This window comes from Chamaea fasciata, unplaced genomic scaffold (genome assembly GCF_029207755.1).
Source record: "Chamaea fasciata isolate MVZ Bird 193981 ecotype frontalis unplaced genomic scaffold, bChaFas1.0.hap1 SCAF_4, whole genome shotgun sequence".
NCBI classification, from domain to species: Eukaryota; Metazoa; Chordata; class Aves; order Passeriformes; family Sylviidae; genus Chamaea; species Chamaea fasciata.
The window spans coordinates 5,972,013-5,988,824 of NW_027094089.1; the positions used below are offsets into that span (position 1 = coordinate 5,972,013).

The 16,812-nt window shown below is 38.5% G+C and overlaps 1 protein-coding gene across 3 annotated transcripts in view; it reads left to right on the forward strand.

The window, feature by feature from the left end:
- Positions 1-16,812, forward strand: part of MLLT3 (MLLT3 super elongation complex subunit) — a 141,530-nt gene that overhangs the window by 87,712 nt on the left and 37,006 nt on the right. For all 3 annotated transcript variants that reach the window (XM_066180787.1, XM_066180788.1, XM_066180789.1), the window contains one exon: positions 7,375-7,971. In XM_066180787.1, the coding sequence (XP_066036884.1) occupies positions 7,375-7,971 (597 nt within the window). The remainder of the gene's footprint in view (positions 1-7,374; positions 7,972-16,812) is intronic.

A 16,812-nucleotide genomic window follows, 5' to 3' on the forward strand; every position in this document is an offset into this window, starting at 1 on the left:
TATATTACAGTTCATTACCGTAGCTCATAAGAGAAGTCCAGCCTAAAATGACAACTCCTCTAATCCCTTCTCCCAATTAGTCTTTTCACTCTCTCTTCACTGACTTCTGTCTCATGCTGTGTCTTCTCTATGTTTACACTGTCCCTTTCCTCTCACTCAGAGAAGGGTTAGGACATTGGAAGCTTCATTTGTGTAAGGAAAGAGTTAATATCTTGCCCAGGGCCTGTGGTGGTTACATGATCTCTGCCTGGCGGCTGCTTTGATGACAGGGCTGTGGAAACTCAAAGCTGTGCTGATGGGGGAGGCTCAGGAATCGAGGCCAAGATTTCAGTAGCCAGGCTCAGGGGATGCCTTCACCCCCTTCACCCCTCAGTCTCATGGGGTGGGCCTGTCTCAGAGCTGTTCCCTGGGGCCTGGGGGACATCTCTTTCAGCCTGGAGGCAGGAGGGGGTAGGCTTTAAAGCTAGACAGATGTTGAGTGGTAGCCTCCCCTTCTCCTCCCACCGCTGGCAGCTGAGGGGGCCCATCTGCATGTTCAGGCCAGGGCCGGCTTACCCCCTACACAGGGAGGAGTAGTGGGCCTGGCCAGGCCCGGAGAGGGAGCTGCACAGCGGAGCGGGGCCAGCCTTGTTACCTGTACCAAGGCAGGAAGGAAAAGGCAGTTCCCTGGGATCCTCTGATATTTTACCCTGTGTGTTCACAGATACGTGTAATTCCTCTATTGGCTATAGTAGCTATCAGTTTCAAAAGCAGTCACTAATTGGTTTAACTATAACTTCCTGAAAAAATCACTTCCCCATGTCAAGCTACCACACCCCAGAAGTCATTGCTTCACCCTGTCCAACTTGGAACACACACTTGGGAGCAGTTGTTCTTTTATCTCATAAAGACTTGTAAATATCTGCCTTGCTGAGAATCATAAGCTGTTCTTGAGAAATGGAAACACAGGATAGCCTTGGGTTTAGTGTAACAGTAATGTTTTGGGGGTTTTGTCATGAGTTCTTGGAGCTGAAAAGCCTTGACTTTTGGTCTTTAGTGTTTTTGTTCCAGTTGGAATGTCGGAAAGATGCAGCTAACGTACAAATAGATTTTTGGTTTTGTCCTTTGGAGGAAAGTGACCCCAGTGATGGAAAAACTTCAGTGTCCAGATTTCATTTAAATATGACTCTAGAATAGGAGTTGCAGGAAAGTCTTGATAATTCTTGGGCAGAAGTTACTTGTCCCAAAAGTGTACACCAGATGTCTGTACTTTGCGTGACTTTGTGTGTACTGCGTGACTTTGGGATTTTTCTGCTACAGCAGTAGGCCTTTGGTGTGCTTGGCCTAAGTTTTGGGTTGTTTTGTCTGTGAATACCATAGTTAACTTGGAGGTCAGTTTTAAACTTTGAATATGGAAAAAACAGAACATTATGCTTATCTGTTTGCCACTGCAAATTACCGTATCAACTTTATGGTTAGATAAGAATGTAAGTAACATCAAAAAAAACAGTGCAACAAAATGTTATTCTTGGTTTAGCATTCACTTATGTAAAATACAATACAGTATGAAGTAAGAGACAACATTAGTTTGCCTTCTGTCACATTCTCTTCTGAATTATGTATTAAATAGAGATTTTTGTATTTCCAAAGTGATTTTTTTTTCATTTTATTTAATGGAGATGGTATTAGTGAGGGGCAATATTTTGATTCGAAAACAAAGCTTTAATCTTAGAAGTATGGATGTCAGGCAGAAATCTATGAAAACTTCTACTTTATGCATTTTTTCAGAATATAAGTATAGCTGCAAGCTGTCTACAGATACTTGTGTTGATTAAAATCAGTGGTGCTGCTATGCCTTTTTGTATTATATAAATATTACATACACAGAATAGAAAAGCAGCTTGGTTAAGTTTTTGGGGAGGTTGATTATGTCTTCTGCAATGAACTGTAGTATCAGCTGTAGAGAAACAAGATTTATTTTATAAGCAAAGAAACAAAAGCTTTTATTCCTGTGTGAGACCAGAAAAAACATAAATTTTATGTTTTAAGTTTTATGCTCCCCCAGTTATCCTTCACTGTTAAACCAGTGAGCTTTGTAATTCTCCATCTGCTTCTGATTCTTCTGATGTCATTGATCATAAGTTTGGTGGGCTGGGTGAAATTGAAGTGTGGAAAGTTTTTCAAATTTTTGTGCGAAGCAGGTAAACTCACCTCCTACCCCAGAGAATTTCTGGAGGCTCTCAAAATGTTGTGATTCTCTTTCTTAGTCTTTTTGCACACCTCCCCCTACCATCCCCCCCCCCCTTCTCCCCCCCACCCCAAATCAGCTAGTATTTTTACTCAAATAATAAACAAGTTCATATTCAACAGAAACCTGAATTTGTTTGATGAAGGACTTGCTTTTAGATGTCTTTCTCCTCTTTTCCTCTTGAGAGCGATAAGCATATTTGAGAGTAATTCTAGTCCTTTGGCTTAATAGGAGCACATTATTTCAATAACAGTTTTTAATTAGAAATTAAAATAATGCACATTTTTATGATCACTAGTACTAAATTTGTAATCTAAACCCAGAATACAGTACACTGATGAGGCTATCCATGCCAGTGTGCCAAATTTAATGACTTCATAAAATACAATGATGTAGTGGTTTGAAAGCAAAACAAATGAGAGGCTCCGAGTCAGAGATACAATTTAATAGGAAGAAAGGAAAGAAAGTAAAATAAAATAGATGCAATAATGCAAAAGACCACTGACAGAGTCAGAATGCTACCTGAGCAGGGTGATGGAAGCAGTCTAGATGAGGTGGTCTTCTTGAAGCAGCAATCGGGTAGCAAGGTCTGGTAGCTCTGGTCCTCTGGGAATCCAGTGGGTAAGGGTCCCCTGTACTGTCCCAAACCCCAGATTATATCCAGGTGACAATGCTTGGTTCCTCCCCCTGGGCGGAGCATCTCACAATGGGATGATGAGTCATGCAGGGGGTCCTTGATGGCCCATGAAACAGAGACAGCTCCTGGAGAGAGTTACCTATGAGTCATGGGCAAGGCATCTGATGGACCATTAACAGAAGATAATGGCTCAGAGGGAGGGGGTCTGGGAAAACACTGCCCCACCTGGATTCAACAGTTCATGAAGATGGTGATAGAATACTTTGTGCACATCCTATACTACACCCCAGGACAAATGAACTGCCCCTGCCCCTCTGCTTCCCCCACCCCTCCCAAGTGTTCCATTTCTTATTTAGGTTATCAATGTCAGCCAGCAGTTGAGATTTGCAATGGTTTCCAGAAGTTGCTGCTTAATCAATCTCACATTAAAACAAATTGGGAATTACATTTTGTGGTATGAAGTCAGAACCCAACTGTGTAATGTATGCAGTTCAGCATAATTTTTTGTCCTGTAGTTACAGAAGTGTTTTAATCTGTAAATGTGTTACCTATTGTGCAACTATTACAGTCTGTGTCTCTCAGATTTACAGGACAATGTCCTCTGTGATTTAAACTTAATTTCGTTAACTCGTTGAATACAAAACCACAACAAAGAGTTGATTTCTGTTGCCCACATTAGTCTATAAAGTGAATTCACCTCCCTAATCACAAAGTTTGTTAGTTTATGACCTGTAACTCCTAATCCGTGCAGTTGGGATCCATAAAAAAATAAAGTTATCTAGCTGAGTGTGAGGGTACTTAACCTTCCTCGTTTGTCACCGTGTGGGCATACTTTGTGTCACAGTGGGAACTTTGATAGCCTGTGAAGTCCAGGTGGTAGGGAGTCAACTTCAAAAGTTGGGCTTTTTTTTTGATAAGCTGATACTTTATGCTTTCCAGATTGGAGGTATGGTTTATGGAATTACTATAAATTGAAGATGGTGATGAAACTGCCAAAGCTGGTGGCTGCAGGAGATAGCAATTTCCAGGTGATCATGGCAGCATAATGGCCCTTTAGCTTTTCTGGTCACCTGTCCTGCCTACAATATGCTATGTGCTCCCAGAATGCATCTCGGGCCTTAGCATGGGATGTGTTGGCCAAAATACAAGTAAGAGTTGAATACAACACACAGGATTTATTTGCTGATAGAATTTTAGATTTTTATTGTGCTTTCTAAAATAGATATTTTGAAAGGTATGTTAGCCCCTTTCATAGAGCAGTGCTGTATATCTTGAGGTACCGTATGTATGTGGTGTTACTTGGCCTAAGATGACATCTATAGGTATTTTGACAGACCTGTGTACCTGTATTACTCTTCTGCATACTGTTTGTTATGCAACATATCAAAGGCTAGCATTGACTTGAGTTGCTTGAGTATTTGATGAATACACGAATGTAATGTATAGTATGCAGATATATTACCTGTCAAAACCCCACGATCCTAGTCTTTCACATGAACTTGAGAAAAGAGTGTTTTATTTTATTTAATTTACTCTTACTTCTTGCAACATTTATTAAGGGGAAAAGAAACATTTAAAAATTTGTCAGATTCTGATAAATAAGAAAATGGTTCGAAAGTACAATTTTGATTTTTATTAAGATCTATGCTGTACATGATATGAATATTCAGTGACTTTTCATCCCCACCAGCATCCCATGTTCATCATCAGATTTGATATGACTTGCTGGTGTATATTAATTTGACTTTTTTTTGTCCTACAGATTTTGTGTTCCTACTGCTGTCTCCTTTATGTCATTGTTGGCTTCTTTTTGTATTACTGCAGAAATTAAGGAAATAAGAAAAGACACTCTTTTTACTTAGAAAATGAATGCAGATATAAAAGCAATAGATTGGCTGCCTTTAAGAAAGGGTAATTCTAAGAGAGCTTGTGAGAGGGATGTATAAATTAGTGTCACAAGTATATAACATATTTGTACTATGGTTTCTATGAAAATATCAGCTTCCATGTTGTGGGAAAATGTAAAAAGTCTAGTTTTAAAATTGAAAATAAGACAAATCTCAAGTTTCTTTTGGTTTTAATACTACTGTGCTTCAGAATCATTTTCACAGGTCTCATCTGTTGGAAAACATCAAAAATGAGACTGCCCTTCTGATATGTAAAATCTAATGTGCTGTATGTAAAATTTTGTTCTATAAGGACTAGTAAGAGAGATAATTTCTGTCTCTAGTTTAGTAATGACACATATTTTATTCCTCCCCAGGGGAACACCTCTGTGGCATGATAGAACATGTGACACTGGAAGCATTAATAATTAGTTAATCAGTCACCTTTTGGTGCTGGTCTTGCATCAAAGGAAATAGTAAACTTCTCTCTCTCTCTCTCTCTCTCTTTTTCTTTTTTTTTTTTTTTTTTTTCTTTTTTTTTTTTTTTTTTTTTTTTTTTAATCCTAATGAAGAATGCCAGGAAATGTCTTATGACTCAAATAAAAGATGTCAAGGAGTGCTTTTTTATTTTTGTTTTTTAATTGCTGGTCTGGGAATTGAGGAAGTGCCTTATGTTTAGACATTCAGATATCATAGTATTGCTCATTGTGGATGCTTCTGGCCAATGTTAATATTGATAATATATGTTATATAAATATATAGGTACTTTACCAAATCTGACACAAAGCTACATTTGCAGTACAGATGCAAGAACCATCTTATGAAAACGTGCAACTGAATAATTTATGCAATACTGTGACACAGCATTTCACTAAATCAGATAATGAGAAGGAAAGAACATTTCTAAGTAGTTATTTTTAGTTAATTGTTTCTACCTATTGTTACAGGGGAGAAGGAAGATACTGCAGTTTCTGCACATGTTTTGTGTACACCTTTCAGGTCCTAGAGTACTGAACACTGGTTTAACACATCCTAATTGGACAAGTTTTAAGTAATCTGTGAACGGGAAGCACATCAGTGGATGTAGTCTCAGTCTTCTTTTCTCCTCCAATTGACACAACTTCCATTAACATGTAAATTCTGCTTTGTTTTCTTGGACAGTTTTTTTTGAGCAGTTGTACTGTGTGCATTTTTTGAAATTAGTCAGTCCCTGTGGGGGATGAGGCTGACCATGTCCTTCTTTGGTCCTTTACTTTCCGCTGCACTTCTGCAGTTCTGACTATGTTGTGAGTTAAAGGGTGGTTAAGTAAAGGTGGAAGATAAGCTAAATATGTTTTCCTCTCTACAGCTCTGTAAATCTGTGGCAGTTTTAGGCATCCAGATGCACCACATTTACATACACATCTGTTCTAGGTAAAGGAAATCAATGTATTGTATGCAATACACATAAAGTGTTTCTTTCTAGAAGTTTCTGACTTTCTGGGCAACATACAGATAGAAATGCTTAAAATCAGCCTGGAAGAAAGTAAGCAGTGTAAACTTCTTGACTGTAGGTTCCTGTGAATTGAAATGTCACTTTGCAGATTTGAAGTAGTATAAAAATGGACCTTGTTTTTGTATATATATATATGACATGTGTTCAATGTTTAAAACAGTGTAGTTAGTCTCCTGGGTGTTTTTGAGATTCTGAGAGCCCACCGCTGGCAGTTTCTGTGAAAGTGGGCAGTGCTAGAACTGTTCTTGTCTTTTAAATATTCCCAGTTGGTTTTTTTCAGGAGAGTGGTTTCTGTGTGACCCATTCTGGATGGTTCCTTTATTGCCAGTTCTGGCTGCAGATGACCTCTTGCCTTGCCACTTTACCTTTTCAGATTCAACTGAGTGAGGGATGATACTGCTCTGCTGTTTCTGGTTTTGTCTCTCCTGTAGGACCTTTGAGTCACCACCTTCTGAGAAACATTTCTCACTTAAAACAGTTCAATTTTTAAAACATATATAATTAAAGACTCAACAGAGACTCCAGTATATTCAAAAAAGGAAGCTTTTTCAGGTTTAGGAGGTTTTTCATAAAAAGGCAATGACTGTTGTCTGGCCAGTCAATTCTTCCAAAGCCAGGCTGGACCAAGGGTTGTTATTGTGTGTAAGTAAAAAGGTCTGGCAAAAGCTGGAAGATCACAGCAGAGAAGTCAAACTTTTCCTGAAATGTCATCATGTTTTCCTCTGATTCTGTGTTAATTATGTTGACATCATATGGTTCGTATCTTCATCTTTCTTTTTGATTTTTATTTTCTCATAGGTAATGGTGATGATAAAGATTTCCTAAACTGCATTTATGTTAACCTTACAATATTTTTTAAAAAGACAGGTTTAATGCCTAGGGTAAAAACTAGCTTTTGTTGTAACTTTTTTGACAAGCAGTGATAACTGTTCATGTTCCACCAGTTTGTAACAGGTGTTTTGGCCAAATTGGGCTTTCTATCTATCCTTACATGGTTATTTCTACTCCTGGCTACTTGCAGTTCCAGGTTTTTAATACGAATCCTGTGTCCATACTGTGTCTGCCTTTTGAGGATTTAACAGTTCTTTTTTTTTTTTTTAAGGTAAAATTTTGCATCTTCTTTTTGCAGGACCCAGCTAGGATTCTGAACATAAATAGCAGCAGTAGTAACAGTTTTTCAAAGACACAGAAGTTGTCAAAGGAGCACAAAGAAAAAGTTTCTAAAGACTCAAAAGAACAAAAAAGTGCCTTCAAAGAACCTTCCAGGGAACATAGCAAGTCTTCCAAAGAGTCCTCTAAAAAACCCAAAGAAAACAAACCACTAAAAGATGAAAAAATGGTTCCTAAGATGGCCTTCAAGGAACCCAAACCTTTGTCCAGGGAACCAAAATCTGAAAACACCCCTATCCTTACCATAACGTGTGGGCAGCAAGAAAAGAAGACTCTCACAAAAAGGCCCTCTATCCTGAACACTGAATCTTCTGCAAGAAAAAGAAAAAAACCCAGCTCAGATTCATTATTTAAAAGTTTTCCTAGTGCCCCACCACTGATTCTTACTTGTTCAGCTGACAAAAAACAGACAAAAGATAAATCTCAACTCAAGGTGGGGAGAGTCAAAATTGAAAACGATGCACTGGAATGGAAGACATCTACTCTGCCACCATTTGATGATACTGTAGATCCCAGTGATTCTGACATGGAGGAAAATGTGTCCTCCAAATCCGACGTAAGTGGTTGTTTAGTTTTGCCTAATACTTTACTCAGTGCTGTATTGAGTATTCCTAGTCTGTAAGGCTGTGCACCAAATTTGTCTTCTCCCCTTTCTTTTTCCTGTCTATTGGCAGATTGTCCAAACTGAAGGATGTTGATGGCCATGTTCAAACTTATGCATGCTCTAGTTGAATTGTATTGCCTATTCAAGTCTGCTCAATTACTAAATGTCAGCATTATGACAATGAGCGTATGGGAGGTATCAATGAACAATATTGGTCTTCTGATTTTTTTTAGAAATTCATGTTTCTTTTGAGAGAAAAGGAAATGGATTTAAGTGTGGATTTCACATTCTAAATCTTTGTTTTCAAGTATTAGTTCAGTAAATCCAGGAAAGGGTTGCAGTTGTATCAGAGAGTTACTTATTTTTTTGCTAAAAGAGGCAGTTCTGTCAATGATGCAAATTTTGTGGAGGAGGAGTTCCTAGTATCTCATTCTGACGAGGAGAATCTGTTCCCAAGTAGTATGCTTACCAAGAAGAAAGCGTATTTTCATTTTAATGAAAATTTGCTTTCCTGAAAATATTTATCTAGTGTGCCTTCTCATCTGTTTCAAGTATGATTTGCTGTTTAATTTGATGATTAAAATTAGGATTTTAATAATTCTCCTAGTAAACTTTGATTTTCAGAAGCATCTTTCATTGAGACATTTATGTAAGGAAAGGCATGGTAGGAGAAGCCTTGTTTGGTGTCATTACTTGTGCTATGGCTAGAGGTGTAGTGTGCATGGTAGAGAGGAATTTTTCCCAGCCTTTTCTGTTCAATTCTCTCAATTTTCTGTTTTCTGATTTGTGTCTCTGTTATTGCCATCAGATTCATAACCCTGCTTGCCCTCTCTGGAACAGACAATAAATACCCTGCTGTGGGAAGGTGTCAGCATTAGGTTTTTACTTTGTAGAAGCTTCCCATGAGGGAGAAGGTAATTTTCTTCTGAAGTGACCTTTTAATGACTGGTCCCTTAGGGCATGCAAAGGCTGTAAAATTTAGAAGGTATACAACAGGATAGGCCCTGCTTTACAGCATGACACAGGGGATACTCTGTGGTTGGAGTGGCATTCTCATTATAGCTTGGAACTTGACTGATTTGCCTTCAAACCTGAAAATGTACATACTTGTCACCCTTGGTGTTAATGATTTTTTTGTGTTTTCAATATTCTGAATGTTCTATTTTAATTTGTCACTAGCCTTAAGACATGTTATCTACCCTCAGTAAAGGTGGCTAATTAAAATAGATTTTTGGGTGCCGTGTAGGAGCACATAGGCTTTTACTGGCTGCAGCAGTTCTCCATTTTTTTTCAAAGACAGAAGAATTGAGACAAGCAAATCCAGTGTAACTGGAATTTTTCAAGTGGTTCTGCAGAGACGTGTGCTGTGTAGCAACTTGAAAATAACTGATATGTGAAAGATATATGGATGGTAGTTAAGACTAATCCTTTTTAGTTGCTGATAGGTGTTATCCTCTGTTGTCTTGCAGTCTCTTCCCCACTACCAATGGTATAATGGGAATACCTCTGTATTTTTAATAGGCTGACACAAGTCTACTTCCACAAATCCATCGTCCATCTGCAGTTGACATGTAGGACCTAAGGAGTTCCTTAATTTTGTGCTAAGGCTGAAAAACAGTTTCAGGGTTTTCTAAGTCTGTAAGCCACCGTTAATGAGAGGGCAAACTGCTGAAGTTCACTCCAAGAGAAGTAAATCCTGCTGGTTTGGGCTCTTGTGTATTTTAATGTTGACATATTGGATCATGGAACACACAGGTCTTCCGTGGGGGAAGCAGTGTGGTCCCCATCTGAACGAGTGAAAAGGATGTCTGTCCCTTTTGGACTGTGATCCTTAATAAATTAGGCTGAGTAGGATTCCAGTCAGTGATGGGATACTATTTAGAAAGTCAGTAATATACTTACCTAAAGAAAAACTATCTTTGAAACATGGAATAATTCCCTGAGGTACTTGAGTCACACAGTTGACAAGTGCTGTGGGAGAAAGAACTGGGCAGCCTGGTTAGTGAATATCTGCAGAACTTCACAAGGCGATGTTCCTTCTGCATTTTACCACTTTTAACCAGGGAACCTAATGAAAGGTGACCAAGCAGTGTAATAAAAATAGTTCTGTATGTTGGAAGAAATAGTTTGGACTTTTTTGTATATATTGGTAAGCTTCTAAGTGTTTCAGGAAGTTTCACAGCTAGATCCATAAAGAGTATATCATATAACCATAATCATATTAAGGAAAAATGAGAAAAAAAGTGAGAAATTGCAATGTTACATAGAGAGTAATGGAAGTAAAAATACAACGGTGCTTTTTCTATACAACAACAGTAATTTTGGATCTGTCAAGGCTTTGTGGTACTAACAAACATAGTTGCCTGGAGCTGGGAAGATGCTTCTTTAGTCTAATATCCTGGCATAATAATATACTGTAAAAATTAAGCCAATTGTTGTTTCTTACTCTGGTACAGTTAAAGTGGTGGGTATCATAGGCCTGATGAACAAAGGATGTATCATTATTTGGGAGTATATTTGGTAGTATTCAGGTTTATTCCTAAGTGTCTTCAAGAAAGCAAAATCACTATTCAGCAAATTTAGGCTAGGTATAGCAAATTACATTACAAATCACTACTTAAAAGAAAATCTTTAGAATACTGCAAATATTAACTCAAACAGCTTTGAGTCAGGTGCATTTTTCTAGTTTGAGTTTTATTTATTACATTTATGCAAATGTAATAATACTGCATGAATGTAATGTTCATGCATTGTATATAATGAAATTATTAATAACTTTGCTAAGAATTTTGACGTTTCTAAGTTTCTTCACTGTAGGGAGGAAGAGATGGTCTCATTCTCAAACACACATGTTAATCATGAGTGTTCTCTTTGTTGGTATTGCACATGCATATACTCATATGCAAAACTTCACCTGTAAAACTCGATAAATTTGTAGTAAGAGGTGCAATGTAGAATGTAGAACTTACTGCAGAAATGAGTTTCTTACTGTTGCTGATCACACACAGGATGGTTCCCAGACTTAGATATAGTCCATGATCAGTTCTCAGTTGTGAAGTCTGGATTCAGGATTTTAAAATAAGGATGACATTCTGAAAAGTCCCTGTGGTAAAGGAACCTTACGAGCATGATTGAGCAGAGATATTGTTTCACTGGAAAGGTGCTACAGGATGGCAATGCTGCTGCTTGCCTAATTTCTTTGAATACAGCCCGAGTTCAGTGAATTGGGGTAGAATTTATCTTATCAATCAATGGGCTTGAATTTCAGACAAAAAAAATAGTGTGCTCAACCCTTCACAGTCCAGGCATCATACTCTAGTTATGGGCATTCAGACTTCAAACATGGCCTTTGCCTTCATGAAGTAGAGGGTGGAGAGTTAACAGCACCCTCTGAGAGAGGTGCAGTCTTTTTCAGGTCCTTATGTGTGTCTGCCAAAGGTTGATCTTCCCTTGGAGCTATCCCTTGAAATTCACCTTTCAGAATCCAGACAGGTTAGCATGCTGTTGTCTTGGGGGTATTTCAGAAAGCTGTACACTATCCTTTGGTGTTCTGTAGTCTGTCTCTTTTTTAAGCTTTAAATGTCTCTGTTTAATTCAGTGGGAAATACAGGAAACCACACCCTTGCTTAGCGATAAACTCTCTGCCCTTGTTTTAATAGCCATTCTGTGTGTGACTTTGACCAAGACCATGTGTGGTCATTCCTCTGTGATCTGTTTGGCATACACTGTAGTGTGATGCATTGTGGTATTAATTTTGATTTTCTGTTGACTTTGAGCTGTTGGCAAGTGAAACAAGTATCTACAGTTCTCTTCATGTTGCTTTGTTAAGTACCACTTTTCAAATACATCTGTGAATTAAAATGTGTTGGACATCACTGTTTGTGATCATCTAGGTGTTCAAAAGAGTGTGGGGTCTTTTTTGAGTTTGTTTGGAAATCACACGTAAAGACTGAAAGACTATTTTACTGGCTTTGGTATGAAACATACAAAATGAAGTATAGAGTGAAAGCATGCGTATTTATAGTTCTATTGAGGCATAGGCATGGTAACACAGTCCACTTCAAAATTCTAAAGATTTTGCTTTTAAGTTCAATTACAGGATGTTTTAGTTAATGAAAACTCCACCTGTTTGCTTCCTGTGTGGGATAGTGCAGTAACATGACTGAAAAAAAGGATTTGACCTTGATTTTGCTGCCAGGCTGAAATATGGTGATATTCTTGTAATATTTGTGTGAGCTGCAAGCTGTTGTATGAGATGGTGAAATACAGAATTTTGGGTCTGAGTGAGGCATTTTCCATGGTTGGAGCTGCCCCTTTGAGCTGTGGAGCCATTTCAGAAGGGACGCTCAGGTACTTCTTGTTTGATTAATGCTGGTTTTGCTTGACTAGGTAGGAAGGAAAAAGTGTTATGTGGCTCTTGGGGAAGTTGCTGCAGGAGGAGGGCACAAAGGAGATAAGGCAGATGATACATACCTATACAGGTGTATTCTATGTGTATCTCCAGTTGTAGAGAACTGAATAATAACTCTTTAAGTCTGCCACGCATGGCAGTGGTTTGGTGGATTTTTTAGGGAATCCATGTATCTCTGGCAAATTAATTTCTTCAGGTGTGATTATTTTGCTTGTGATATGTATTGTTTTTTCCCTTCTTCCCTGTATATGTCACTGCATTAGTAATGGTAGGAGCCTTTTGGCATGTCAAAGCCTATGAAATTACAATCTGAGCAGAAATGCGTGCTAGCAAAATGTGACAGCTCTGGGATAAGGAGTTTCAGTTATTAAGAGCAGAGTACATTAGTGGGTCTTTTGCCTTTAGGAAAAAAATCTGTCTTCTCAGGAAGGCCTTTACGGAACAATGAGAACACAGTGGAGATCACAGAGACTATGCCTTTCTACTTAATTAACTGCTTAGATGTCCTAAAGCAGTCTTAGAGTATGAGTGCCTTTTTAAAGGAATACATAAAATGCCATTTTCAGTCTGGCACATGATGTAGTAATTTGATGATTGCAAAAGTGGTCGAATATTTTGAAAACCCCCATGGTCTTGTAAAAGCTTCAGACCATTGTTAGCTGTAAAAGCCTACTTTCTACCAGGGTTTGGAGCTAAAGTCTGAGTTTTTTCAGGTAATATTTAAAGACAGAAGGAGCAGTAGTGAGATAGAGCTCCATGTGCTTTTTCATGTAGTTACCAAAGGTTAAAAGAAGAAAAAAGGAGAAGATAGGTTTTATTTTATTTGTGAAACTGACTCTCAAGATGATTAATGGTGCAGAGCAGGGTTAATACTGATCATGTGCTTCACTGCAGACTGGGTGCTGTGTGTTTGCAACTGTCATATCATTACAGTCTGTACTTTTCGTGTGGTAATTAAATGAAGTTTTTCTGCTTCTAGTCCAGGAAATAACACTGCTCTTAAAATCATGCCAGCCCCTCTGTGGTATTGTTGGACATAGTACTCCTGTGTTGAGAAGGTAATTCAATAGTCACAAACAGGTAAATGTTGTATAGTCCGAGGTGTTTCCTTCCAGATATACGCTCAGAGAGAAACAGTGGCCAAAGATAAGCAGATGTCTTTAGAGAAGTAGCAATAGGCACAAGTATGCTCTGTGGTCATCAGCATCTACCGTAGTATTGCACCATTCAGCTGCTATACTTTGCCTATTTTAATTAGGTGTTTGTTACTGTGAAGTAAAAAATGCTTTGTTTTCGCTCATGAAAGCTTAGGTGCATGTTAGGCTGTTCTGTTTATGGTGGAATTACTATTGCTGGATGAGGAAGCAGCATGACAGACAAGTAGAGATCCTCTGGGCACAAGCTCAAATGTTAGACAGTTTTGTTACTAGTGTCTGTTTGGAAATCACTGGCTTACAGAAATGTTAAGAATTTAGAAATAAAGCAATGGAGACAAACTATGTATATACGATGAAATGCTCAGGTTGCAAAAATAATCTTGTGAGAGCCATGAATTTTGTATCCTTGAGGCAAAGTCTGTTTGGTTTTTTTTTTAGTTTTAGGCAATGTCACATTTTGACCACAGAATTAACATTAACCGTTTTTAAGCTACTAATACAGGCTGCAGTATTTTGCTTCATTTGCAAGTGCTGGCTACATCTGCTTCATTGTGACAACTTATGTGAATTAACTCAAATATTTGCATAAATGCAGTTTTGAATTGGATATTTATATTTTTATAAATATATATATATATCTCTATATATGGACATAATTGCATATTTTCTGTGTTTCAGCACTGGAAACCCTTCTATCCTGCAGAAAGTAAAGGTTTTAATTGGGTTTGTGCTGTGCCAATAATTGTTTGGGGGGAGTATTGTGGTGTAAAAAGACTTTGTGTCATGTCCAGTAAAGTTATGACAGCTTTGAGAGGCCAAGGTAGATTGCAGTCAAAATAATAAATATTTGAGACAGGATATTTTATTTTAATCATAATGAAGTGAGATCTTCTTAATAAGGATTTCATTGCCTTGAAATTGCTTTACCTATCTACTTATATAAATAATGTTGTGATTCAGAAGAATGACTGCATATATTTAAAATAAAATCCAACATCTGACAGTTTTCAGCTGGCATTTTATCTACAGTAGTTAGATGTAGTCAAGCCTTTTATGCCCTTTTATTTTTAATGTGGAACCAGTACATTTGCACTTCTTTTAGGGAGGGCAACAATGTCATGGCTTACTCATGTATTTTTGAAAGTTTGCTGCCAAACTCCCCATCAACTTCATTAGATAATTTTGATAATACTTCCCATCCAGAGGCTTGTACTCCGGTGATGACAGACATGAACTTTCCAAGACACACCATAAGTACACAATTTAATTTTTATATTTAAAAGGCTCAGTAATCACCTGAAGTTTAAGTTTTACTAACTAGTGGTTTCACATTCGCTTCTGTTTACTAAATTTAGTGCAGTAGTTTGAATGTCTTTTCTGCGGTGAGGCAGGATCAGGAGAGAAGCAAAGCAGGCCCAAACTTAAAGGTTACAAAGATATGTTTATTAACACACACTAAAAGAAGAAAATGAGAATCAAAATGAAACTTTCAAAACACTCCTCCTCTTCCCCCCAAGTGTTCACTTTCTTTCAAACCACATAAATGACAAAACTTAGAACTCTAGGTCAGTGCCAATTATAAAATAGTCTTTCATTCAGTTTTTTTAGAGAGAGAAGTCACTCCTGGTTTGTTGTGGTAACTTCTACAAAAAAGTTGGGCCATGGACTCATGCATCTTGGGGTGCCATTTTAAAGATAAATAACTTTAAAGGCAAAGAATTCTTCATCTCAGGGAACAGAGATGTCTTCTCATTTCTCCACTGATGCAGAGGGCTTCTCATCTCTCTCTCTGTTCAAACATCTCATGGGACCACAAGATCACAGCTACTAATTTAGTATTTGCTCAGTCAGTTACAGTTACCTTTGCTCAAATCCACAAATCTGAATAATCATTTTCCTTAATTCGTATTGTCCGTGATTTAATGGAATATTCTAGCATATTCATATTACAGTCTGTTATAAATGGTCAGAGCCAATTTCCAAAATCAAAGATTTATTTAACAAATTTGAAAAGCAATTTCGGGAAACGCCACGATAAACTCGACAACATCGATCGAATGCTGGGTGGACAATCCGGGAGCAGCAAAGGGTGCGTCTTTGGAGAACTGCCCACAAATTCGGGGTCTCAGGGTAGGTGTTTTATACCATTTTTCTACCCTGAGCCGTAAACAAGATGGTAACAAAGAACCCGAAGAACATGACATCATGTACATAACATAATTATTGAAATGTCTGGTGTCCGAAAGGGATATCTGAAAGAGCTTCCTGAGAAATTGAAAAGATGTCTGAATGAAAAAGTCTCCGAATCTTCTGTCGGAAGGTTTCTGCCACCCTCCGCCCAGATTGGTATCGAATCTCCTGATGAGCTGTGAAGATGTGGTCAGCCCATGATTAATGGGCCATTTCCCGGTTATCTCTCTGGCAGATGTTGAGGTAACACCTTTGGACTATGAAAAGACTGTGGTATGCAAAGAGATGCCCTGGAACTGTTTCCAGGAATTCAAGGTTTTTTACATTCCACTGCAAAGTTTAATACACACAGTTTTAATCCACGAATTTAATACTATGTATCTATTACACAGTATGTTACCACAACTCCTAGGAGATTTTCAGCCTAGGACCAAGGCAACTTGTCATCTCTTCCACCTAAGGGGTCACTCTTCCTTCACTGACTTTGATATCTTCATATCTTTAAATATGTCCCACTTAGACAGTTTCTCTCCCTCAGAGAAGGGTTAGGGGCTTTGGAAGTTTCATCTGTGCCACGAAAGAGTTAAATCTTGCTCAGGTCCTCTCTCCCTTGGCTGCAGCTCATGATGTCGGATTTCAAGGCCGTGCCAATGGCACGGGGAGAACCCAAGCCAAGAGATCGAAGTGACCTGGGAAAACAGCAGCCAGGAATGAAAGCAGCCAGGATCATAAATGCTTATAAATGCTTCTTGCCCACCCCTCGGTCTCATGGGGTGGGTCCAGTCTGGGCTTGGGAATGCTCCTGGGGACCCCGGGGGAACATCTGCCCCAGCTGGCGGCCTGGGCAGCTGCTGGGGCAAGCTTTAAAATTGGCTTGATGTTAGTAGCCGGGGTTTTTCTCCTCGGGGTTTTTCTCCTCCGTCACCGGCAACTGCTACCGGGGCCTGGCCTGGCCCGCCCGGCTACCACACGGCCGGTGTTACCTGTTCACAAGCCAGAAGGAAGAGAAATTTCTCCGGGGTTCTTCTGATTTTT